The sequence below is a fragment of the Cryptomeria japonica genome, chromosome 10 (assembly GCF_030272615.1).
Source record: "Cryptomeria japonica chromosome 10, Sugi_1.0, whole genome shotgun sequence".
In the NCBI taxonomy this organism is placed as follows: Eukaryota; Viridiplantae; Streptophyta; class Pinopsida; order Cupressales; family Cupressaceae; genus Cryptomeria; species Cryptomeria japonica.
In genome coordinates this window covers 196,384,046-196,410,636 of record NC_081414.1, presented here as the reverse complement: position 1 = coordinate 196,410,636, position 26,591 = coordinate 196,384,046, and the positions used below count along the sequence as shown (strand labels likewise).

Sequence of the window (26,591 nt, the reverse complement as noted above, 5' to 3'; positions counted from 1 at the left end):
TATTTTAAATCTAGAAATAGAAAGTTGAAAAATACAATTACAAATCAATATTAAATTCTAATTGCAAAAAGTTGACATACTCATAAAATATCATCAAGTTATCAGCCATAATAACATGCTTTTGTAATATTAATAGCCAGGTTCGTATGAACATGAATGGCAATCTCAAAATTGTGAAAGTCTCTCTTCAAGGAGAAACGAGAAACACAGAGTTTTATTTGCAGGCCGAGAGTTGTAACAGAGGTGATTGTGACCTGGAAAGCAGAATGGGAGGTAGCCTTAACATGAATGAACTGTCCGGTTGTGAGCACTGGAAGAGCGAAAGGAAGGTGTGGAGAAGGCTCCACCGACATGGGTTCACGGATTATATGGAGAAGCTCCATGGTAGTAGAAGCTTTGTCTCTCAGGGGTTCGCAAAAAGCTGGAGCAATAATAGGGCTACCCTGTTTGGGGAAATCTGGCACATCGATGAAAGTCTGATCTTGGAGGTAATGGGGCTCAAGATGGAGGGGACCAAATTCTATAGGGATAGAAAGTACGCCGCTGAGGCCTTCAAAAACTTCCCTAAGATGGTGGATGAGAAGAGCAACCTGGAGAAGAAGGATAATATATCTTACTTCACCCCCCAATAGGTAAAACCTTTTTGGCAAAAAATTCTTAGGGCATTAATGGAATATTTAACTGTGGATGGTAGGTTTACGAAAATTTACAATTATCACTTCACCTTCCTGAACCACTTCCGCCATGGGGTGAAAATTTCCTTGCCCTTCTATCTTGCCTCTTCTCTTAATGAGAGCTTGGCCGACCATATTAAAAAACCCAGTTCCTACCCTTTTGCGCACCAGGGTCTCATTCTGCTGATTTATGAATATATGAAGGATAAGACTAGGGCTACAAAGGATGACCCTTTAATTCTTAATGCTTAGATTTCTGAGAAAAGCATAGACTCTGGTTCGACTGGGGAGACTAGAACCCCTACCCATAAAAAATGGAAGATTAACATTGTGTAGGAAGAAAAGGATGTGCTTTGTGAGGAAGAAGAGGGAAAGAATAATGAAGAAGTTTCTGAAAAAGAGATCACTAAGGAGGAGAAGTATGGGGAAGGAGAGGAAGGGGGCAATTCTGAGAATTGCCAACATTATATTAAAGGCTCAGAAACTGAGAAAGAGGCTCTGAAGCCTAAGGAAGGTGAAAACCCTAAGGTGGAGGAGACGGAACAGAGCAAGGATTCTGCAGAAACCATTCTGGATACCGCCCACAATTGCACCCTTGAATTTTTCAATTTTCAGAAGTGGGTGGTGGAAAACATTACCAGTATGCAGGGTAAACAGAGGGAGTTAGAAGTTAAGATCAACAAGCTGATCAACATGTCTGATTCTAGGAAGCAGCACGAGGAGATGGAGAATAGTGAAGCGAAGGAAGAAATGGAAATGGAAGGCTGGCTGGAGAAAGACTTGATTAAAGGCGACCTGAAACATCTGGAGGACGTCATCAAAATTCTGAAGGAACAGGTGGAGGAGGATAAGGACAATGTCAATGCCCGGATGGCTAGAAACGAGAAAGCCCTAAAAAGCCTTATGGATCATAGCCTCTAGGTTCTAAAAGTCTCCTCCCAGAACATGAACGCGCTGGTGAATCACCTAGAAAAGAAAACCCAGGAGAAGAACCTGGTGGTTATTGAAGATGCTCCTACCTCCAGCCTAAGCCACCAGACCTCTAGGCGCAGAACTAGGCAGACTATGACGAAGAAGGAAATGAAGATGAAAGATAGCCAGACTGCTCAGGAAAATATAGATTTGAGGGAAGCGGCAAAGGCAATGATGCCTTTGGTACAGGATGCAGAAGAAACCATGAAGAATTTCTAAATTTTGTTTTCTGCTAGGCTTAGGGCCAACTTCTTGCTGGCCTTTTGCTGTCCTTTCCTATGTTGCTGGTCTTTTTGCTGGTGTTTTACTGTTGTTGTATTTTGTTGCCTTATTGAATATCTTTCTTATGTATCTGGGTTTCGGGTCCCTTACAACCTATTTTTATTTAATCAAAAACATGCTTTTGTAATATGAATGATGAGATATAGTAATAAGATTAATAAATACTAATCTCTTACAGTCGCCATTCCTCCTCATTAAATTCAGAGCTTTCTTGATTCTTGTCTGTATTTTCTTCACTCTAAGTATGCATACCTTCGCTAAACTGTATCTCAATGCTACCAGTAGGTCCAGTACATGAGTCAATAGTCCCATTGGCACTTTGGTTTCAAGTGTTGCCCAAACCTCTTCTTTCACATTTGGACCTCCAGATTTTCAGTGCCCTATCGTAAGGAAAAGTGTGGACATCATACCTAGATGTATAAAGTCTCAAGCAATTTTCCAAATTTTTGTCTAGTTTGTTTCTATGCTTTGATTTTAGGAACCCCAAAGAACTGAAAACTCTCTCATCTTCCACTGAACCCAATATCATGGTAAGACATAAATCAACAAGCTTGAAATATTCTGGTATTGAATCATGCGACACTAAGTTCTCACCTAGATTTTTCCAAAGCCTTGTTACTGATCCCTCTTTGTGGGGGTTCTCCATTTTGCCATATTGTTCCCTCGTAGTGTATGCAAAACAAGATGATTTCTCTCTAAGATGAATTTCGTCTAATATTGCATTTATAGTTACTCCATTCAATTCTCTAGATATGCAAAATTGTTCTATCAAAGTCAGTAGCTTACTTTGAAAATCAACTGCATTGTTGAGGCTCCAATATTGAGGAAACACAATAAACATGACTTCAAGTAGGTTGTTAGGAGAGAATCTACTTCTAATCTATGAGGAAATATCATAGGCAATTTTCTTCACATAAGTAGTTACAAATTCAACAATCTTGTCGAAATCTTCCTTGTAACTCTTTCTAGTTGCTTCCTGGTTCCTCAGGGTCGATCGTGGCATAGAAGTGCATTGGTATCTCAACTCCCCGTACATTGGCACATACCTCCCTGTTTGCACTGATTTGTAAAAAGTTATCAGGATTGTTCAAATCTGTGAATTTCCACCACTTAACAAATTTTTTATCAGATAGTGTTGGTTGATTTCGATAGAGATTGTCGAGGGCCATGCATGTCAACTTACACATTGTAGCATATTTTGCAATATACATAGCTCTTTTTTGGGAAGCCTTCATAATATTCCTCATTTCCTCCAGCATGGGCAAAAGAGTTGCTAAAGTTAAGAGTGTCTCTAGATTACTTAACCTCCGAAGAAGGTTAGGAAATTTTGGTTGCTCTGATTCGCCCCGAGTTGTGTGAAATAGTCCAATCAAGAATGGATATTCTGAAAAAAATTGATGCGCTGGACCATCCAAAGAGATCCATCTGGTAACATTATCCTTGAGAAGCTTGTTCAGTGTTGAATTTCCATAAATCGCTTGGGACTTCAAAAGAAGTGTGAGTAGAGGTCTTTGATTAAAATTTCAATTTTTTTTACTGCAGCATACCTGCTCACAATTCCAAAAGCTAGATTCATTCTATGAGCCATGCAGTGAATTGCAATAATGTAGGGTGCAAAAGAAATTTCAATCTTTGTACAAAGACCGTTCTTGTAAACTTGCATTACTAAAGCTCCATCTGCTCCAACACACACCAATTTTTTGGCAATCGTCATGTCATCCATACCTCTATATTCAATTAATATCTCTTTACTAGTTGAAATAAATTATCCGCTATCGCACTATCCTTCATTTTAGCAATAAATAGTAGATGAGGTTGGCAGACATGATTCTGTACAGTATAAACATGCATGCATACCCACAAAGTATTGTCTATTATCATAGCTTCGTCTAAAGAAAATGCAATAAAGTTTGACTTTCTTATTTTTTCCTTTACATCTTCTTTTTCAACCTCAGCAAGACAACTTGCCCATTCCCATCCACTATTTACTAACTAGTGACTACTAGGATAATTAAGAACTTTCAAAAAGTATAATAAACCACTAATTGATTTGAAATCTGTCATAGCACACCCTCTACTCAAAATAGAAAAAAAAAACACTTAACTAAACAACTTTTCTCAGTTGTTCTATTTGCATTGCTTTTCCAAAACTAGCTCAATAGAACCATTTCCCAGATCGTCGATATGAAAAAGTCATCATTGGTGAATATTTGCCACTAAAGTAATCTCTGTATATGACTCCTTAGGACACCATAGGACTCCTTAGGACAATATGATGTCCTAAGGGGTCCTATGGTGTCCTAAGGGGTCATATCTAGTGTTCTAACACATGTGTGGCCCTATAGGACCTCATATGACCCCTCAAGATAACTTATGACCCTTTTTAACATCCTGGTAGGACACCATATGACCCCTTAGTACAATATGATGTCTTAAGGAGTCATATGGTGTCTTAAGGGGTCATATGTTGTTCTAACACCTGTGTAGCCCCTTAGGACCACATATGATCCCCCAAGGACACCATATGACCCTTTTTAACATCTTGGTATGCATGAAATGACCCCTTAGGATACTATATGAGCCCTAAGGACACCATATGACATCCTAAGGGGTCATATGGTGTCCTAAGGGATCATAAGGTATTCTCACACATGTGTGGCCCCTTAGGACCCCATATGACCCCTAACAACAAAATATGACCCCTTAGGACCATATGCCATGTCCTAATGAGTCATATGGTGTCCTAAGGGGGCATATGGTGTTCTAACATACATGTCTCCCCTTAGGACCCCATATGACCCCTAATGACACAAAATGACCCCTTAGGACACTATATGACCCCTTAGGACACTATATGACCCATTTTAACATCCTAGTACATGACATGACCCCTTAAGACACCATATGAACCCTTAGGACACCGTATGACCCTTTAGGATAATATGACGTCCTAAGGGGTCATATGGTGTCTAAAGGGGTCATATGGTGTCTAAAAGGGGTCATACGGTGTTCTAATTGATGTGTGGCCTCTTAGGACCACATATGACCCCTAACGACACCATATGACCCCTTAGAACCCCATATGACTCCTAACAACACCATATGACCCCTTAGGACACCATATGACTCCTCAGGATACCATATGACCCCTTTTAACATCTTAGTACATGACATGACCCCTTAGGACACCATGACCCCTTAAATCGCCATATCAAACCTTAAGAGAATATGATGTCCTAAGGGATCATATAGTGTTCTAACAGATGTGTGGCCCCTTAAGACACCATATGATACCTTAGGACACTATATGACCCCTCAAGACACCATATGACCCCTTAGGACACTATATGACCCCTTAGGACACCATATGACCCCTTTAAACATTCGAGTACACAACATGACCCCTTCAAACACCATATGACCTCTTAGGACACCTTATGACCCCTTATCACAATATGATTACTGAAAATGTGGGAAATTATAAGATCTAAAGATTGGGGAGAGAGGAGAGAGTGAGATAGAGAGAGGACACCATATGAACCCTTAGGACATCACATGACCCCTTAGGACACCATATGACCCCTTAGGACAATATGATGTCTTAAGGGGTCATATGGTGTTCTAACACATGTGTGGCCCCTTAGAACCCCATATGACCCCTAACAACATCATATGACCCCTCAAGACACCATATGACCCGTAATGACACCATATTACCCCTTAGGATGCTATATGACCCCTTAGGACACCATATCAACCATTAGGACATCATATGGTGTCCTAAGGGGTCATACGATGTCTTAGGGGGTCACATGGTGTCGTTAGGGGTCATATTGGGTCCTAAGGGGCCACACATGTGTTAGAACACCATATGACCCCTTAGGACACCATATGACTCATTAGGACATCATATGGTCCTAAGGGGTCATATGGTGTCGTTAGGGGTCATATGAGGTCCTAAGGGGCCACACATGTGTTAGAATACCATATGACCCCTTAGGACACCATATAACCCCTTCAGATGTCATATGGTGTCCTTAGGGTTCTTATAGTATCCTAAGGGGTCATGCCATACATAATAGGATGTTAAAAAGGGTCATAGGGTGTCTTGAGGAGTCATTTCTGGTCCTAATGGGCCACACGTGTTAGAACAACATATGACCCCTTAAGACACCATATGACCCCTTAGGATATCATTTGTCCTAAGGGGTCATATGGTGTATGATGTTCTAAGGGGTCATATGGCGTCCTATCAGGATGTTAAAAATGGTCATATGTTGTCTTGAGGGGTCATATGAGGTCCTAAGGGCCACACATTTGTTAGAACACCATATGACCCCTTAGAGCATCATATTGCCCTAAGGGGTCATATGGTATTCTAAGGGGTCATTTTGTGTAATAAGATGTCAAAATGGGTCATATGGTGGCCTGAGGGGTCATATGTTGTCCTAAGGGGTCATATGGGGTCTTGTGGGTCATATAGTGTCCTAAGGGGTCATATGGTTTCGTTAGAGGTCATATGGTGTCCTGAGGGGTCATATGGTGTCATTAGGGGTTGTTTAGGGTCCTAAGGGGCCACACATTTATTAGAACACCTTATGACCCCTTAGGAGACCATATGACCCCATATGATACTATATGACCCCTTAGGACCACATGATGTCCTAAGGGGTCATATGGTGTTTGAAGGAGTCATATGGTGTCCTAAGGGCTCATATAGTGTCTCAAGGGTCATATAGTGTCCTAAGCGGTCATATGGTATCGTTAGAGGTCATATGGTGTCGTTAGGGGTCATTTCCAGTCCTAAGGGGCCACACATGTGTTAGACCACCATATGACCCCATAGGACACCATATGACCCCTTAGAAAATAATATTGCCCTGAGGGGTAATATGGTGTCCAAAGGGGCCACACCATGTATTGGGATGTTTAAAGGGGTTATATGGTGTCCTAAGGGGTCATGTCATGTACTATGATATTAAAAATAGTCAGATCATGTTCTGAGAGGTCATATGGTGTCCTAAGGGGTCATATGGTTTTGTTAGGGGTCATATGAGGTCCTAACGGGCCACACATGTGTCAGAACACCATATGACCCCTTAGGTAACTATATGAACCCTTAGGGCATCATGTGGTCCTAAGGATTCATATGGTGTCCTAAGGGTTCATATGGTGTCCTAAGGGGTCATACCATGTACTAGGATGTTAAAATGGATCATATGGTGTCCTAAGGGGTCATCTGGTGTCCTAAGAAGACATATGGTGTTCTGAGGGGTCATATAGGGCCCTGAGGGGTCATATAGGGTCCTAAGGGGTCATATGAGGTCATATGGTGTTCCGAGGGTCATATAGTGTCCTAAGGGGTCATATGGTGTCATTAGAGGTCATATGGTGTCCTAAAAAGACATATGGTGTCTTGAGGGGTCGTATGGGGTCCTAAGGGGTCATATGGTGTTTTGAGGGTCATATAGTGTCCTAAGGGGTCATATGGTGTCATTAGAGGTCATATGGTATCCTAAGGGGTCATATGGTGTCGTTAGGGGTCATTTGGGGTCCTAAGGGGCCACACATGTGTTAGAACTCAATATGACCCCTTAGGATACCATATGACCCATTAGGACATCATATGGTCCTAAGGAGTCATATGGTGTTGTTAGGGGTCATATGGGATCCTAAGGGGCCACACACATGTTAGAACACCATATGACCCATTAGGACATCATATGGTCCTAAGGGGTCATATGGTGTCATTAGGGGTCATATGTATGGAGAGAGGTTGGGAGGGGTAGGTAGTGATCAAGAGAACAAAGAGAGAGTGGAAAGAAATAATAGGAGGAGAAGAGAGATGGAGGGATGGAAGGATAGATATGGAGATAAGGAGGGAAGGAGAAAAATATGTATGGAGAGAGGTTGGTAGGGATAGGTAGTGATCAAGAGGACAAAGAGAGAGTGGAGAGAAACAAGAGGAGGAGAAGAGAGATGGAGGGATGGAAGGACATATATGAAGATAAGGAGGGAAGATGAGATATAGAGAGAGGGAGAGAGTATAGGAGAGACCTAGAGAGGGGAGAGAGAATAAATAGAGAGAAGAGAGGGAGAGTAATAAGTCTAGAGTTTATTGGAGATAGAGACGCGATGAGAGAGATAAGTGAAGGAGAGAGTTCATAAAAGGAGATGGGTAAGATGTGATGGAGAGAGAGAGGTGGAGACTAAGGGAGAGAACTAGAGAGGGGACAGATAAAGAGATGAGAAATCTAGAGGGTGAGAGAGAGGTTAAATACCTAGATGGGAGAGAGAGAGGAGAGATAGATATAGGGTATAGAGATAGGTGCCTAATGAGACATGGATAGAGAGTCATAGAGGTGGAGAGGAAATGAGGGAGAAACCTAGAAATTTGAGAGAGGGAGGGAGAGAAAAAAAGGAGGGAGAGGTGATGACCTAGACAATGGAGAGAGGGTATATATAAACGAGCAAAGAGATGAGTAAGAGGGGATGGATGGAGAGGTAGACATGGATGGATTCAAAGACCTAGGGAAAAAGGAGATAGATAGGTTTGGAGAGAGAGAAAAGAGGGAGAGAGTTCATAAATGGATAGGGGTAAGGGGGAAGGGAGAGAAAGGTGGAGATAGAGGGAGAGAACTAGAGGGTGGAAAATTAGATAGGTGAGAATCCTAGAGGAGGAGAGAGAGGTGAGTAATAATATAGGGAGGGAGAGACATAGATATGGGGAGATAGAGGATAGAAGGGATAGGTAGTAACCAAGAGAATGGAGAGGGAGGAGAAAGAAATAATAAGGGAATGATAGAGATGAAGAGAAAGGGAAGGAGTTAAGGATAGAAATGGGGTTCAGGAAGGAATGAAAGGTAGAAAGGGTGGGATATACCTAGAGAGGGGAGATATAATTGAGAGAGATAAGGGAGGGAGAGAGATAGGTCAAGAGTTTGGGAAATACAAAGAGAGTGAGATATAGAGCTAAAGAATGATAATAGGAGCATGTTGATTACTGAAATTAGGCTGTCTAAAAATTTTATGATCCTCTAAAAACTAGAATCTACATTATAACTCCTATAGAGCTGAAACCACTCTCCAACATCCCGACAATATATACATAAAATATAGCTTATACTTAAATGTTATATTTTATGTATATAGCTTGCTGAAAACTAATGGAATGCTAAATGCATTGCATACAAGTCCATGTTCCTATTCTAATTTTATGTAAGTGAAACACGTACGTGTTTTTATTACTAAACATAACGCATATGTGTTTTTTATTTTCAAAAATCCGTACAGTTTTTTTACTTTTAAAAACATGAACACGCTTTGGCTTTTATTGAGGCTTGGTGACTGAGCCTTAACGTGAACGGGCTATTTAAATTTAAAAATAACTTGTTCGCATTAGTAGTTTTTAGACATTTTTTTGAGAGGTTGTCCAATTTTTTGCACACCATCTTGGTGCACTTACCCTTGAATCCCTCATTCCTTCTATCTCTCAGGCTTTACAATTATATTTCTACATCTTCATCACTTCCTCCTCTATCTCACTCTCTCTCCACTAAGATGTAGGCTAGTCTCTCTACATCTCATTCCCATGTCTAGCAAAAAAATTTAGAGGGGAGGAGGACAGGGGTAGAGGGAAGTATCAACAAAAGGAAAGGGGGAGAGAGGTGAGAAGGAGAGGGTAACTGGGGGAAGAGAGAGAGAGAGAGAGAGAGAGAGAGAGAGAGAGAGAGAGAGAGAGAGAGAGAGAGAGAGAGAGAGAGAGAGAGAGAGAGAGAGAGAGATTGGGGTGAAGAGGAAATGAGAGGGAGAGTTGGGGATAATTAGGGGGTAGGAGGGGGTAGAGGGGAAAGTATCAACAAAGAGAGAAGAGTGATGGGGAGAGAGGTGAAGAGAGATATATAGAGAGTAATTAGAGGGTGGGGGAGAGGGAAATATCTATAAAGGCATAGGAGGAGAGAGGTGCGAGAGAGAGGGTAATTGAGGGGAAAAAATAATGTGACTGAGAGTTGGGTATAATTAGTGGATAAGAAGAGAAGGAGAGGGGTAGGTATCAGCAAAAGGAGAGAGGGAAATATGTGGAGAGAGGTGAAGAGAGAGATAGAGAGAGGATAATTAGGGGGATGGGGCGGGGGGAGATGGAAGTATCATCAAAGAGATAGAGAGAGAGGTAATTAGGGGGCTCTCTCCCCATTTCTCCCCTCTATTCCTTTGTTGATACTCCCCCCCTCTTTCTATCTCCCTTTGTTGATACTTCCCTCTACCTCCTCTCCCCCCCCTAATTACCTTCTCTTTGGACCTCTCTCTTTGAACCTCCCTCCCCATCTCCCCCTCTCTCCCTTTGTTGATACTTTCCGCTGTTCCCCTCTCCTCCTACCCCCTAATTACCCCCAACTCTCTCTCTAATTATCTCTTACCCAATTACTATCTCTCTATCACACCTATCCCCCCCTCTAACTTTACCCTAACTCTCTCATTCTCTCTTCCCCCAATTACCATCTCTCTCACAACTCTCTCCCCCTCGAGCCCTTTGTCGATACTTCCCTCTCCCATTCTCCCCTCTTCCCCTCACCCTTAATTATCCCCCCTCTCTCTCCATACTTCCCTCTCCCCCTTTCCCCCTCCCCATAATTACCCTCTCTATCTCTCTCTTCACTTCTCTCCCCATCTCTCCTCTTCCTCTATTGAAACTTGCCCCTCTCCACATCTCCTCCTACCCCTAATTTCCCCATCTCTCTCTCTCTCTCATTCTCTCCTCCCCCAGTTACCGTTTCTCTCTCTAGCATATCTCCCCCTCTCCCTTTATTGATACTTTCCTCACCCCACTCTACCCCTCCACCTAATTACTCTCTCTATCTCCCTCTCTCTCTTTCTCACTCACTTTTTACCTAATTACTAGAGTATCTCTCTTACACCTCTATCCCATCTCCCCCTTCCCCTAATTACTTTTTGTCTCTCTCTTCACCCCTCTTCCCATCTCTCCTCTCCCTTTGTTGACACTTGCCCCTCTCTCCTCTCCTCCCATCATATAATCATCCCTAACTCTCTCTCTCTCTCTCATTCTTTCTTCCACCAAATAACCCTCTCTTTCTCTAACCTCTCTTTTCCTCCCCCTTTGTTGATACTTCCCTCTCCCCCTACCCCCTCCTCTCAATTATCCTCTCTCTCTTTGTCTATCCCTGTATCTCTCTCTCTCCACTTCTCTCCCCATCTCTCCCTCTCATAGTCTCTATCGCTATCTCACACATCTCTCTCCCCTTCCCCCCTCTCTCCCCAGTAAAAAAATTCAAAGGGGAAAGATACTCCACATACCTCATCAAGAACTAAGATCCAAATATAGCTAACACAAAAAATATAAATTAGAAATATAATCAATATCCATTACCAATAGGGAGATAGATCTCTACATAGATGAAAATAGAAATAGAGAGGGAGATAGAAATAGATAGGGAGATACAAATAAAGAGAGAGGAGAGGGATTCAAAGAGGTAGAAGAGATAAATATATAGAGAGGGAGAGATAGAGATGTATAAAGATAAATATACAAATGAGGAGAGATATAAGGGTGAAGAGAGATGCAGAGATAAATAGAGGGAGAGATAGAAGGAGAAATAGAGAGAGATAGACATAACTAGAAAAGACATAGAGATATAAATAGAGATATAGATATTAAGGACTATTAAGAGAGAGGGAGAAATACTAAAGGACAAGGATGAATAAAAATAGGGAGACATATCTAGAGATTGAAAAGGAGAGAGGAATATAGAGATAAAAATTAAGATAAAGGGAGAGGGAGATGAATAGATATATATAAAAAGAGAGAGGTAAAGATAAAGATAAGTATATAGAGAGATAAAGAAAAATGTATAGAGAGGGGTACAAAGAGTGAGATACAAAAAGGAAGAGACAGAGAGATACAAAAGAAGAGGAATATGGATAGATAGAGAGATGTAGATAGTGTGAGAGAGTGATAAAGAGAGAAATAAAGATTATAGATATGGATAGATAGAGAGGGAGAGACAAAGAGGGTGATATATATATATATATATATATATATATATATATATATATATATATATATATAGGGGTTATAGAGAAGGATGGAGGGAGAGAGCTAGAGATATATAGAGAGGGAGTAAATAAAGAGATAAAGGTAGAAAAAGGGAGAGATATGTAGAAAAGGTGATAGATGAAGAGAGGGAGAGGTAGATTAATCATGTATAGAGAAAGAGATATAAAGATAGAGGGACATATAGAAATAAAGATGGATAGGGAAAGAGATAGAGATGTGAAGATGAAGGTAGATATAGATATATATAGAAAGTGATAGAGAGAATATGACAAATGAAGGGAGAGATGGAGTGAATAAGTTTGAACTAGAGATAATGAGATATAAATATACATGAAGATAAATCTATAGGTATATAAAGATAGAGGGGATATGATAGGGAGAGAAAGAAGACCTGATGGAGAAAAGTAATAAATCTAGGTATAGGCAGGATAAGCTAGAAGGGGGAGATAACTAGAGAGAAGAAAGATTTCTAGAGAGATATAGAAATAAGGAGTGAGAAGGATAGAGTAGGAGAGGGAGAGATAGGAATAGAAAGAGAGAGAGATATATGTAGAGATAGATGTAACTTAGGGAATATCTAGATGGGATGAGAAAAGGAGTGAGATAAGTAGAGATGGAAGAGATGGATAAAATATATTTATAGAAGTATAGATAGACAAGTGATAGATAACAGAGGTGAGAGGAAAAATAAGAGACTTTGTATGCAAAATTTGTGAGTATTTAATGTTTTAAAAAAGAAGGATTAACTTTAAATGATTACAATTAATTTTTGGTCTATAATCTAATAAAATAACCTTAGCCATTTGATAGGTCTCTTAATTACCTTTCTACCTATAAAAGATCAAAATTTCAATAAGAAACACAAAAGATATGCTCATTTTATTAAAGTATGTTTTTTATGTTGAGCAAAATGGATATCCATTTTGTTTTCCAGGACAGATATCCGATTTTAGAAAACATGACATCACAATAATGATGTCACAAAACGAATATCCGTTAATATCGGATATCCAATATTAATGGATATCCATTTTGGTTTGGTATTACCAAACCAAATTCAAATGTTGGCCGACCAATACAAAAAGTCAAAGTGGATTTTGGCGTGTTTGGCAAAGTTTAGAACACATTTTTTCCCCCATTGCCACTTTTTGGCCCCTCATGATCCTGCACATACCCTTCCATTGATTTTTTTTCCTTTCACTCACTTCCAACTCATTATTCTCAATCTGTAGAATAACTTTATCTCCTTTGGACCTTAACATGGAAAATAAGGAGTTTGGATTAGGCTTGCAAACATGTCACAATTGTAGTAAAGAAATGATGATTAGTAAATAATTTTATCTATATATAACATCCATTTTATTGATTGAACTATGTTGTGCTATTGTCTATGTGTAAACATTGTACAAGTTTTTGAATTAGAGGAAAATCTTGGAGATTGCTCTTGCTTGCTACTCAAGGTTAGAAGTTAATTGTTTAAGTTGTTTCTCTTTCAACTCTTGATGATTTTCAAATTGTTGTGTCATCATTCTTGAACATTGTGTTAGTCAAATACATATCCACTAATATGGACTATTGCATTATCTTTATTTTATCATTCTCTATTTTTATAGTAGCTATCTAACATTTTTCAGATTGGCTTTGATTTTGCTAGGCTAGTATATATTTAGACACTTTCAATATAATATCTATTTGAACATCCAACAACTAATTGAGCAAAGATCATAGGGAATTTAAAAAAAAAAATCACTTTAACAATGGAATGTTAGAAATTAAAAAGGCTTCTTTAACAACATAGTATTTAGGTTGCAATTCGTAAAGCTATTTCGCAATGCTCTATTTTTATCACTTTGTTTTGTCATTCATAGAAAAGGAATTTCCCAAGTGTGAACTATGAAAGAATAAACCCAAAACTTTACAAAGTACCTTGACACTTTTGAATTCATCTAAACAACTCATGGGAAAGATGCTTGTGGAATTTTTTTTTAAGAAACAAAGGCTTTTGCAAAAACTCATTGTAGAAGAGCACTATAAGTGGCAAGACAAGGAACAAATAGGGTCAATTGATAAATTTCTTAAGCATGTGCATTGTTTTCAAATTGATTCATTCAACTACAAAGTGGGTGATTTCCTATTCTACACAAAGGTTTTAGTCCATCATTGCTATACAAAAAATGAGCTACACCATGGTCTCTTGAATCATTTTATGCATAGTCTTCACAATGGTTCTATTGTATGTTTAAGCTCTTTCAAGCATGAATTGCATCCTATTATGCTTTACATGATTTACACAATATCATCGATAGTAGAGACATGCATTTGTAGATAAGGCTTTTAGCCACACTAATCAATGTCAACGGTAAAAATGGATTTTTAGGTACCACATTTTGTATGTATTGGGTGGTATAGTGGCTAGACATACCAATATGCCTTTGATCTCTAACACAAAAAAGAATGTACTTGTATATCATTAAAGATAGATACAATCGTACAATATCAATTATTTTTAATGATGAAAATCCAACTAATGGACATATATACATGTGTTTTTTTGATAGTGATCACATATAATTGTACTCAGCATGTGCAACCATCCTTACCAATATCATGTTACAATTTGGACTATACCATCCTTACCAATATCATGTTACAATTTGGACTATACTTGAAGCATAGTTACAAATGAAATGCATGGTTCAGACTTTATAGAATTACTATATTAATTAGTAATGTGGCAAGAGCATGTTTAGTGCTATAGCTTTTGTAGCCGATGAATAGTTTGATCAAATTGCTCTATGTTTGTTTGTGACCCAATCCTCTTCCAATGCATTGACAATACAAAGTGAATTTGTATTGGCTTGTTATAACACATGAACATAGCCCATTGCAATAAAGACTAATTGTCTGTTACAATTGCAATTATTGGTTTTAAAGATTGGAATGCCATATGTACAAAGTGGGCTTGAGGGTTGCAACTTTTGTTTTTTATAGTTATTAGCTCAGATCATTGTCATTCTAAACTTCTTCTATATAGACAAGAGTCGATTAAACGATGCATGCCAGTTATCCAATTTTGTGTGATGCCTTGTGCCTTTGCATCAATCACCCCTCTTCAAGATAACCAAAAACTATCACTGGCATTGTGCACGCTTTGCATCAATCACCGCCATCACTCTTTCCCAAGTCTCAACAGAGACCTGCGTGATGGAATTACCATGAGCGTGCAACATACCCGCATTGTTCACCATGATATCTAGACGCCCCTTCTCCTCCATCGCTCGATCTACGACCCCTTTCATATGGGTCTCTATTGCCACATCACATTTCACAAATGAAACATTCCCATGGAGCTCTTGGCAAACTTTATCCCCTTCCTCTTCATCGTTGTCAGCAATGTACACGTAGGCACCTTCTGCCACGAATTTCCTTGCCATTTGATCCAACTGTCACAATTGCCACTTTGCCTTCGAATCTCCTCATCCTATACCATCCATACCCACTCAAATCCTTCAAATACACGAAGAGATAGTAAAACCCAATACCATACAAGAAGTTAAAAGCAAGAAAGAAATCACAAAAGTATTCTTACCCTGAGCAAGCCATAAGAAAACTCCGCCTCTACTCAAACTGCTCCTCTGATCTTAGCTTTGGCCTCTACTTGTACAAGAAATGATTGTCATATAGACCTCTCATTCAGCGCTCTCTTACACCGCTGGTCACATTAGATTGGTAAAGGAAATGAAGTCAATATTACATTGATGGATGAACAAATAAAGTCAATAATATTCTTCCACTAGCCCACTTTAATTTGTGATGTGCTTTGCACCCATTTGTTATCTAATCTTTTAAGACTTTGATATCTTATGAACTTTCATTAATACTATGATAGCAACACTCATTCTCTTTCCCACTTTAAATATAATGTGTAGGTGGTGGCCCCTAAAAGGATAGGTGTGTATGTTATGTGGTAGGCTGAACAAGTTACCTTTTTATTGGTTTTTCATTTTCGTGTATGTTATGTGGCAGGCTGAACAAGTTACCTTTTTATTGGTTTTTCATTTTCGTGTATGTTATGTGGTAGGCTGAATATATATCTGAACAAGCTACCTTTCTATTGGTCTTTCATTTTCGTGCTATCTTTCATGTAAAAATTTAATAAAATGATTAATTTCAGTTCTGGATGGAGCTTTTGTTGGGATATGAAGTCCAATTTTTCATTTCACCTTCCCATCTCTGTCTCTTCGTCTTTTGTTGAAGACTATTGTATAAATGTGAGGGTAAAACCCCATGTATGCAAGCTACAAGAATACTAATAGAATCTCTGCTCTTCTTTCTGTGGATGTAGCCAAATTAGTGAACCACGATATATTCTTGTGTTTGTGTATAATTTCTGGTTTTCCAATTTGTCTAATTATTTGACAGCTTCAACTATTGACAATTTTTTTTGTGTATTATAAGAAGTGAGGTTTTCGATATTATCTATTAAAGACTCACGTGACAAAGAAATGAATTGATAAACAAGAGAACGTTTTGCTCATGAGACCCTCTAGAAAATTCTGATGCTTAATCTCTATGAGAAACATCACTTAATGAGTCCTAAGTGGACCATTCATTCTCATGAAAAATAGATTGTCATGAGCCACTACTCATTAAATTTAGATCAATATAGATTAACTTTAAACTACATATTTAAATCCCAATAAACCATCACATCAATTTTTATCCTAAATATGCATATTTTAACACCTTATTTTAGCAACTCTAATTTTATCCTTTAGTAATTTTATTTTAAATTTACTTTTTGGAGATCCACCATACCTAGTTGGTGAACTTAAAAAAAAAGTTTTGGTACATTGATAACCTTGAGAACGGTTGATCTTCCCTTTCAAATAGAAGTTCCTATTATTGACTGCCATTTGTATTATGCACTTGGTAATTTTCTTAAAGAGTTGTTTAAAATTACATAAATTTCTTGTTACAAATATTGTACGTGTACTTAGGACTCTATAAGACACATCCTTAGCTCTCTAGATTTTTACATTAAAAATTTTTGTGCAACTTTTAATGAATATCTAGAATCTTAAGATATTGTTGATTTATAATATTATTTACAACTGCATTTCCAAACTAGAGTTAAATCAGTGATTAGTATTTGATAACTTTACTAAAATAATAATTAATAATATTAAAAAAAAAATAGAATTACTAAAGAATCAATTTAATTTGTAAGTAATTTTATATAAAATGAGTCATTCTATTTAAAATTATATTCTTCCACTAGCCCACTTTAATTCGTGACATGCTTTGGATTAATTTATTATCATCCACACACTATATTTAATTTTTTTGGTTTAGAATTTTTTTTACATTTACTTGTCCTTATGATGCCAAAGATACAATGAAAAATTAGTGTTCCACTCTCTAATAATTCTTCTACATCGACAAAAGATTTTAATAGTTTCAATACAAGAAGAACTAGTTGATTCCTCCAATTTGATAGCTTAAAAAATATGAAGAACTTGTGTAATAAAATAATTAAGATTAAAGATAATTCAAATTTTTGTGCCTACATCGTAGACATTTGGAAGGAGGGTATGTGGAGAGGCCAAGAGAAACCTTAGTGTTCATCAATCATATCCTCTTCCAAGCTTCATTCAATGAGATTTCTTCTTGAAAAGAATAACTTATGTGTTAAACTTGTTGATACAACAAAAATAGTTATTCAAACACCATTGTGACAATGAAATGACATAGCAAGAAAAAATATTAAATGTAGCTATCTTGCAATACCTATTTTGCTAGTCTCTGTGCAATAAGCTCTGTAATACATGTCCTTACTTGAACATTTTTGTAGTAATTTATTTAAAAAAAGGCTAAAAAAGAATTCAACTTAGATAAAAATTGATAAAATTTCTAATCTCCAATGAAATGTCTTGAATTCCAAACATGAAATTGACAATAATGTGCAAACTAAAAAAATAAAATGTGATAAAGGACCAATTCATTAAAGATTGCAAGAGAATGCAACTTTATAATACTTATTTTCTATTAAAACTGATAGCATTGAGGAACTTAGCATGATGAACAATAATTTTTTCATAGCTAAATGAGATTCACATGATATTGCTACGTAGACCATAATAATATTGAGAATTAATTTGAGGTATTTTTCTATGCACATTAGTATTTTCCACTCTAATGCATTGGCATTGTCTTGAATAATACACTCCATTGTCGCCATTTTATATGGGTCATGAATTACAAATTTCAATATTTTTATTTTTGGTTCTAAATTAATTAGCTACTTTCATTGACCATGATTGAAAAAACTAGAATCCGAAGTATATCAAACCATGGAGCATAAGTTATAGAAGTAAATGGATTTTTCTTGCCAAAATTCCTAACAATAAATATTTAGGTGTACATACCATATTACCCCTTTTTTTTGAATATTATACCATTTCTATTTTGTTAACATAAAGTTAAAAAGGAAGTATGCATAAAAAATACTATCATAAATAAAGGAAGGAGCGTTGCCTATTCCTGTTGTTGAGCTTGCTACTAGTTAGTGTTTTTTATGATCTGTTACATCTGTTTATTTTTAATTGATCTAAAGCTTCTAGGGGTTGAAAAATTATTGTATTATAGAAGAATCCTATGTAGAGAAATTAGATTTGAGATTAAAGAATTCAAATAGAATAAATTAAAAACCATAGTTTAATAATGACACATAATAAAAACATTAAAGTGGGCGTGACATGACTTGTAAATGAAAATATCGTGGGTTAGGTATTAATTCCCAAAATTAAAAATCATTGACACAATGAAAAGTGAAGAATTTATGGAACCATATCCATGGTAAGGTTTGATATGATTTTTACAACTACAAACATTTTTGGAAGATTTCATCTTAAAAATATTAATTTTCTAGTGGAAAAAATAGTGACTAAAAACTAGAAGCTAATTTGTAGTTTAATGACAACCCTTTTTTATGGCATGAGACTTGTATTCAGGAGTGAGATAGGTTTATAGGTGAATTGTGGTCTTGCAAATCCACTTGAGAAAGCCTATTGGCTAATGCTTAGGAGGATGTGGTATTTTTTGGGTTATTATGTTTTAAAATTATATGTTAAGAGGTTTTAAGTGTTATTCTTATTTATGTTACTTAGCGCCCTTTATTATTCCATATTGCTTCTTTAAAGTAGGGTTTGCATTATTTTTTGCATTTATTATGGTGTCTATTCACTTCCCATACTTGCATGTATTTTCCCCTCTTTAGATGGCTTTAAATTTCACTTGAAGGTTTGAATGGTGTATGAGTATGGAACCACCATGATATGACCCAAGATATTCATCCTCAAGGTATTCTAGAATGTATTCCTTTTAAAAGAACCTCAAAATGTTTTTTTAACCATCATAGGATTTAATATTGCATGTCAATGTCTTGAAATTTAATTCTGTTTAACTATTCTATTGGAAACATACCCATCTTAAAGAAAGGGTGGCCAAGGCCTTGGTCCTACATATAGGGTCCTCCTTGATGATACCAAAACCTCACCAAAGGTTTTTAATTTTTTGCTTTGCTAAAGCTACACATACTAAGGTCATTCTCAAACATTCCCCTAGTTTGTTTATGTGTCCCTTCTATTTTACACACCCTAAACACAAGACTTTGTGGTCTCCGAGGAGAGAGTTATTTTGGTGGAGTTTCCTAGGCTACCCTTTCCATGTTGGAATCTCTCACCAAATTATCATTATTGATAGGTAATGTCATTTATGTGTAGCCCACAAAAACAATCTTGGCTCATCTACAAAAGCATGTGTGTCTTAAAATATTTAAAGCAATAATTTGCATCTAAGGAAGACATAAGACAAAAAAACATATTTTTTCTAAGGGCAATAACTATCATTCCAAAATTGAGCATAGAGGTGAGTCCAGTCACAACTGCAAACATAGAGGCATTGATTGGGGAAGAGGTCTTAGTTTTCAAGTAAGGAGTAATAATTATAGATATAGAATTTGAGGTATAAGAAAAGATGTATTTGTAGAGACAAATGACATGTTTACTGTTTTCATTGTAATAAATTTGATCATCACAAGTTTGAATGATGGCATAAGAAATCTACTCACGATACTATAAAAGATACACAAAATTATCTTCCTTCTTTTTTGAATACAAGTTCTGATGAAGAAACTTTGTTGTATATTGGTTTTTATTTTCCTCAAATATTAATTTTAATGAAAATCTATTTATTAATTTGGATGAAAATATAATAGTACTATTGTGTTGGGGGATAATAAATCACATGGGACTAATGAAAAAGGAACAATTTAAGTAGCAAATGAACATGAAAAAATTAAGAATATGTATGATACTTTGTTAGTTGTTTTCTCTAAAAAAATATTTTTTATTAGTTGGCTAGACACTTGAACATAATTATCAAGTTGTTTTTGATAGGGATGAATGTATACTTAAAGATATGTCACACAGGGATGCAATGGTTGGGCGAGCACAAATGATAGTGATCATATGTTTTGGCCTTCACTTCTCTTTGAAGAAAGTAGGTTTTGAATACTACATAGGTACATGATAATCAAATATGGTACTAATTTTGGTGGTTCTATTTTTGTTTATAAGAAACATATGGCACAAATAGAAAATTTGTGAACAAATGCTTGTTTGGAAAAAAACATAGAAATACTTTTTTGATTGATTTTTCTAGAGGTCTATAAAATCTCTTGAAGTTATTCATATTGATTTATGTGTTTGTATGCCAAATATATCACTAAATAAATCCAAGTATCTTCTCACTTTCATTGATGATTTTTCTTTAAAATCTTGGACCTACAATTTGGCTGATAAATCAAAAGTTTTTGGTAAGTTTATTGAGTTTAAAATACCAGTTGAAAGAAAGTGGCCAATTCATAAATTTTATCATATCAAATAATAGGAGATATTATAGGGTGAGTATAGGCCAAATATATTTTTATATTTCTATATAGATCATGAAGTTTAAAGAGAATTTACCACTTCATACACTCCATAACAAAATGGAGTTGTTGGTGTTGAGACATGGACTAGCTAGGACTCAAACCTAGGACCTTCCATACACTACTGGAGTGCTCTACCACTGTGCTACTGGCCCCTCTTGGCTGAGTCCATCGTCGGTCCGGGTGTGGCTTAAATTTCCAACACCAACACCCCCCCTTAAGCCACACCTCTCATGTGCTTGTGGCTCCTAGCCTGGACTTGGCTCTGATACCATGTTGAGACATGGACCAACTAGGACTCGAACCTATGACCTTCCATACGTTGCTGGAGTGATCTACCACTGAGCTGCTGGCCCCTCTTGAACTAGTCCATTGTCGGTCCGGGTGTGGCTTATTTCCAACACCAACAGTTGGGAGGAAAAATAGGCTTATTGTTGAAATGGCTAGAATCATGATGAAAGGAAGGAACCTCGATTAAATAAATTAGACAAAGATAGTCATTGATGTGGTTTATTCGTTGAATAGGAGTCCCACAACAGTAGTTCATGAGATTACTCTTAAACAAGCTTGGTCTAGTTTTACATTTGTTTATGTTTCTTATGCACGTATTCACAAGAAAAAGATAACAAAGTTGGATGAAAAAGTCTCAAATGCATTTTTGTTGATTATGGTTTTGAAAATAAAGCTCATAGATTGTATGATATTTAAAAAAAATAAATTATAATTAGAGATGTGATATTTTATGAAAGGGCATGTAATATACCCTTGACAAAATTGATAAGAACATTGATATTGACTTAAAAAATTCCAACCCTCCTATGAATTAAATGTAGGAAAAAAAGACTCTCATCTTCTTGTGTTGAATAAATTATAAGTTATTGATAATTTAAAACCTTCATACTCAAATGTGGAGACTAGGAAATATTAGAAATAGCAAATTATAACTGAGAAAGTAATCCCCCATCACTCATGGTGGATACTAATTTTTATCAGATGAATACAAGGTTCCATGGATAAGTTAACTATGCTCTCATGACTCATACTATGTAAAAAAATAAGCTAAAAGATTTTGTAGAAGTCAATACAAATGAAGAGAGGGTTGTAACATTGGAGAGTGAAATGACACTTGGGAGCTAGTTGAATTTCGACGTGGTATGGTTGTTGTTGGGATAAAGTGGATATATAAAATTAAATATAAATATGATGGGATTGTTGATAAATATAGGACTAGGTTGGCTACAAATTAAGGATACACTCAACGAGAAGGTATTGGCTACGCTAGAAATTTTCTCTTGTAAAAAGGATGGATACTATTAGACCAATATCATCTTTAGTCACTCAAAATAGATGGAATGTTTATAAAATGGGTATTAAAAGTATATTTTTCAATAGTTATATTAAAAGGAATTTCTTACCCTCAAGGTTTTGAAGTTCCTTCCAAAGAAAATTTTGCTTACAAGTTGAAGAATTTTTTATATGGTCTAGAAAAGGCATGGTACTTTAGAATTGATTCTTACCTTTCTTAAAAAGTTTTACAAAAGTTAGTCTAATCCTATTTTTTATATCATATATTCTAGTGAGAATATTGTAATTTTTGTTCTACATGTGGATGATCTTATATACATTTAGAATAATTTCTCTTTGTTCTTGAATTTAGAGCAACTATGGCTTCAAAATTTGAAATGACTAATTTAGGATAAATGTATTACTTTCTTGGTGTTGAAGTTTGGGAACACACAAATGATGGTTTTTTGTCCAAGTAGAAGTATGTTACAAATATTAGTTAAAGGTTTTATATGCAATATTACAATCTTGTGGCCACCCATATAGAATTTTTTGTTAATTTGTCAAATTTTGATTACCATCCTTCTTTGAGTCTCACGCTCTACAGAAAATTAGCTGTAAGTTTTCTCTATTTAAGCACTACTAGACTTGATATTACATATGTAGTGAACTTGGTCTCTAGGTTCATGTCTGAACCTAAGGAGATACATTGGGTTTGATGTTGCTAAATTGAATCTCATTTATCTTAGAGGAACAATGTATCATGGTATCTATTTTCAATATTCCAAGGAGAGTAAGTTGGTTGGACACATTGATTTAGATTGGGTAGGGTCTATAAATGATAAAAAATATACTTTTATTAGTCTTGGTTATATGGTCATAAACCATTGACATACATGGAGCAACCACTATATCTCTTTCTATTGTAGAGGCTGAAAAGAAAGATGTCACTTTTGTTTCTTATTATGTTATTTAGTTCGCAAGGATGTTACTTTACCCACAAAACCTTTGAATGGTCACATAATGTTTTATTGTGACAAATAGAGTACTAATTAGATGAGTAAAAATATAGCATTCCATGGTAGACAAATTGACATCCAACACCACTACATTCATGAGTTGGTTCAACAAGGTTTGGTTGAGCTTGTATATTGTTCCATTGCGACATAAATTTTATTGATATTTTCAAAATGACCCTTTATCATGACCACTTTAAAAAACTTCAAAGTTTTCTTGGTGTTTTTCCCAATGTTCATTATCAAGAAGAATATAAGATAATTAATTTTTTTGTTTATTTTAGAAGAGACTTTTGGAGGTTAGTTATTGTTAGCAGGTAGTTGTTTAGATTAGATGGATTTGATATTGAATCTTATTGTATAATGTGTATTTTGGATCAATGAATTTGAATAAGGGTTTTGGGGTGTGTTCTTCAATTATCTCTACATCTTTGTGTGTTGATGATCTATAGATCATCACCAGGATTTTATTTGCAATTATTTTGATGCTTTCATGCCTCTTTATTCCCACATCACAATTCAAAATTCCAACACTCCCATGGAGCTCCTCACAAACTTTAATATCCACCTTCTCATTGGTGTCAGTAATGTAGACATAAACACCTTTCACACATTTCCTTGTCATGGTTACACCTATACCATTTGATCCACTTGTCACCATTGTCACTTTGCCTTAAGATCTCCTCATCCTATACCATATCCACTCAAATGTATTGGGTACACCAACATAAAGTAAAACTGGGTAAATCTAAATCCATAAGCATTACCATAAAAGAAGTACAATTTGTGATAAAATCTTACCCTAAGCAATCCATAAGAAAACTTTGTCTCTTCTCAAACTATTCCTATGCTCTTAGCTTTGTATACTTCTATAAATTGTATAAGAAATGATTGTTATGTAGACCCCCATTGTGCCTCTCTTGTTTGAAGCATCTTACTCAACACTCTCTTACATAATTGTTGGCATTATATTAATAAAAAAAATGAAGAAAGTCATGCTAAATTGATAAGTCTAAAAAAGAGAGATGAACAAATCAAGTCAATATTCTCCCACTACTCCGCTTTAATCGTGGCCTTTAATTTGTAACACGTTCTTTCTAATTGCCGTTGGACACATTATATAATCAAAGAAATATTCAAAACATGATAAGTGTATTTAGTTTTTCAAAAAAAAACATATATATTAGGCATATAAATGAAGCTAGACTAGAAAATTGAGAGGATGTGGTACTTTGTGGGTTATTAGTCCCACCTACCTTTACCAATGAGGGTTTATGTTTTTTGCTTAATGCTAGTACAATATTGCTACACAAGATGCATGTCGGTGATCAATTTTGTGTGATGTAGGTGTCTTTGCATCAATTGCTCCACTTTAAGATATCCAAAAACTTTCACTAACATTGTGCACTTTGAGAAAAGAAATTTATAAAGCAACCTATTTTGTATAGAGAACATTGTGAAAAATTGACACGGTTTCCAACTTAAGCTCAGAAAAACACTAGATTTTTTATTAATATTAAATATTAAGGATATAGAGTAGGAGTATTTAAGAAATCTCCAACCCTTTTTATTATTGAAAATATAACTTATTATTGTTAATTTTACAATTCTCTAATGACGAGGTGGATCTTTGAAGTTCACCATATCTCGACCATGGACAGAATAACCCCCATCAACCATAAGGTTGTGCCCATTGATGTAGGAAGCCTCATCAGATGCTAGAAACAAGAAAGCATTAGCCACATCATCAACAGTAAGCTTCCTTCCATTAGTAGCATTCCTCTGTAACTCATCCTCAAAGACCTCCTTAGGACACATCCCATTAGAGACCTCATCAAGCCACTCCTGAAGCATCTTTGTCAGAATCCCTAAGCATGAGACAGCATTCACACGTATTCCTAACTTTGCCAACTCCACTGCACCGCTCTTCATCAAACCCAATAGAGCATTCTTGGAAGCTATGTAACCATGAGAGGCATTCTCAGTCTTCATCAGTCCCAAAACACTGCAGGTAAAGAGTATGGAACCAGAGTTACGTGGAATCATGACCCTCGCAGCGTGCTTCATTCCTAACATAGCCCCCGTAACATTCACAGCCATCACTCTTTCCCAAGTCTCAACTGAGACCTCTGTGATGGAATTACCATGAGCATGCAACATACCCGCATTGTTCACCATGATATCTAGATGCCCCTTCTCCTCCACTGCTCGATCTACAACCCCTTTCACATGGGTCTCTATTGCCACATCACACTTCACAAATGAAGCATTCCCATCGAGCTCTTGGCAAACTTTAACCCCTCCCTCTTCATCAATGTCAGCAATGTACACATAAGCACCTTCTGCTACGAATTTCCTAGCCGTGGCTGCACCTATGCCATTTGATCCACCTGTCACAATTACCACTTTGCCTTCGAATCTCTTCATCCTATACCATCCATACCCACTCAAATGTATCATTTACATATAGAGATAGAAGAAACCAACGAATCTAGATCATAATCACCACCATACAAGAATTTAAAAACAAGAAAGAAAACATAAAAGGAAGCATTCTTACCCTGAACAAGCCATAGGAAAACTCTGCCTCTACTCAAACTGTTCCTCTGCTCTTAGCTTGACTGCTTGTGTAAATTTCATAAGAAATGAGTGTTATATAGACCTCCATTGCGCCTCTTAAGTCTGGAATCTCTTATTCAACGGTCTCCCCTTACGTACCCATTTCATACGTCTCTGATATTGAATCAGTCAAAGAAATGAATGTTGACAAGTCTAAAAAGGATTAATGAAAAAGTACAAAACTCATTACACAATCAAGTACAATAGTCAATATAGGTAGGTGGTTATTATTATCCAAAGAAAACGATGTGGACACTTTTCCTACATCTGATCTAATCAAATACAAATATTTCAAAAAAATAATTAAGAGGTTGTTGAAGGTTTGAATGGTGCATAAGGACGGATTCATCATTTTAGAAAATTTATCTTTAAAGTCTTTCATGACATATGTCTTTTAGAGGAAAGGAACTCTTAGTTGAATGCATTCCAATTGTTGTGATAGTAGTTGTTGATTTAATACCCACACTTGTTGATTTAATGTCCTTTTTTTTTGACAACATTGCACCAATAGTTGTGACTTTAAAGTTGTTATTGTTATGATGACTACCCATAATTGAATGAAGTGTACCCTTTGTTGTAAAAAATATCCAATCATATGATGCCACATCGGCTACACAAGTGTGGGGGCCTCTTTCGCATGATTATTTGTCTCACCTTTTTTATGGCTTGTTTTGGACACC

General features: G+C 36.5%; 1 protein-coding gene across 1 annotated transcript; it reads right to left on the bottom strand.

The window, feature by feature from the left end:
* Positions 1-24,784: 24,784 nt before the first annotated feature.
* Positions 24,785-25,925, bottom strand: LOC131079208 ((+)-borneol dehydrogenase 1). The gene is made up of 2 exons (XM_058017111.2): positions 25,853-25,925; positions 24,785-25,720 (listed from the first exon to the last, which is right to left on the bottom strand). Exons 1-2 carry the CDS (start codon positions 25,864-25,866, stop codon positions 24,904-24,906), a joined length of 831 nt encoding a protein of 276 aa, XP_057873094.2. The 5' UTR covers positions 25,867-25,925; the 3' UTR covers positions 24,785-24,903.
* Between the last annotated feature and the right edge of the window lie 666 nt (positions 25,926-26,591).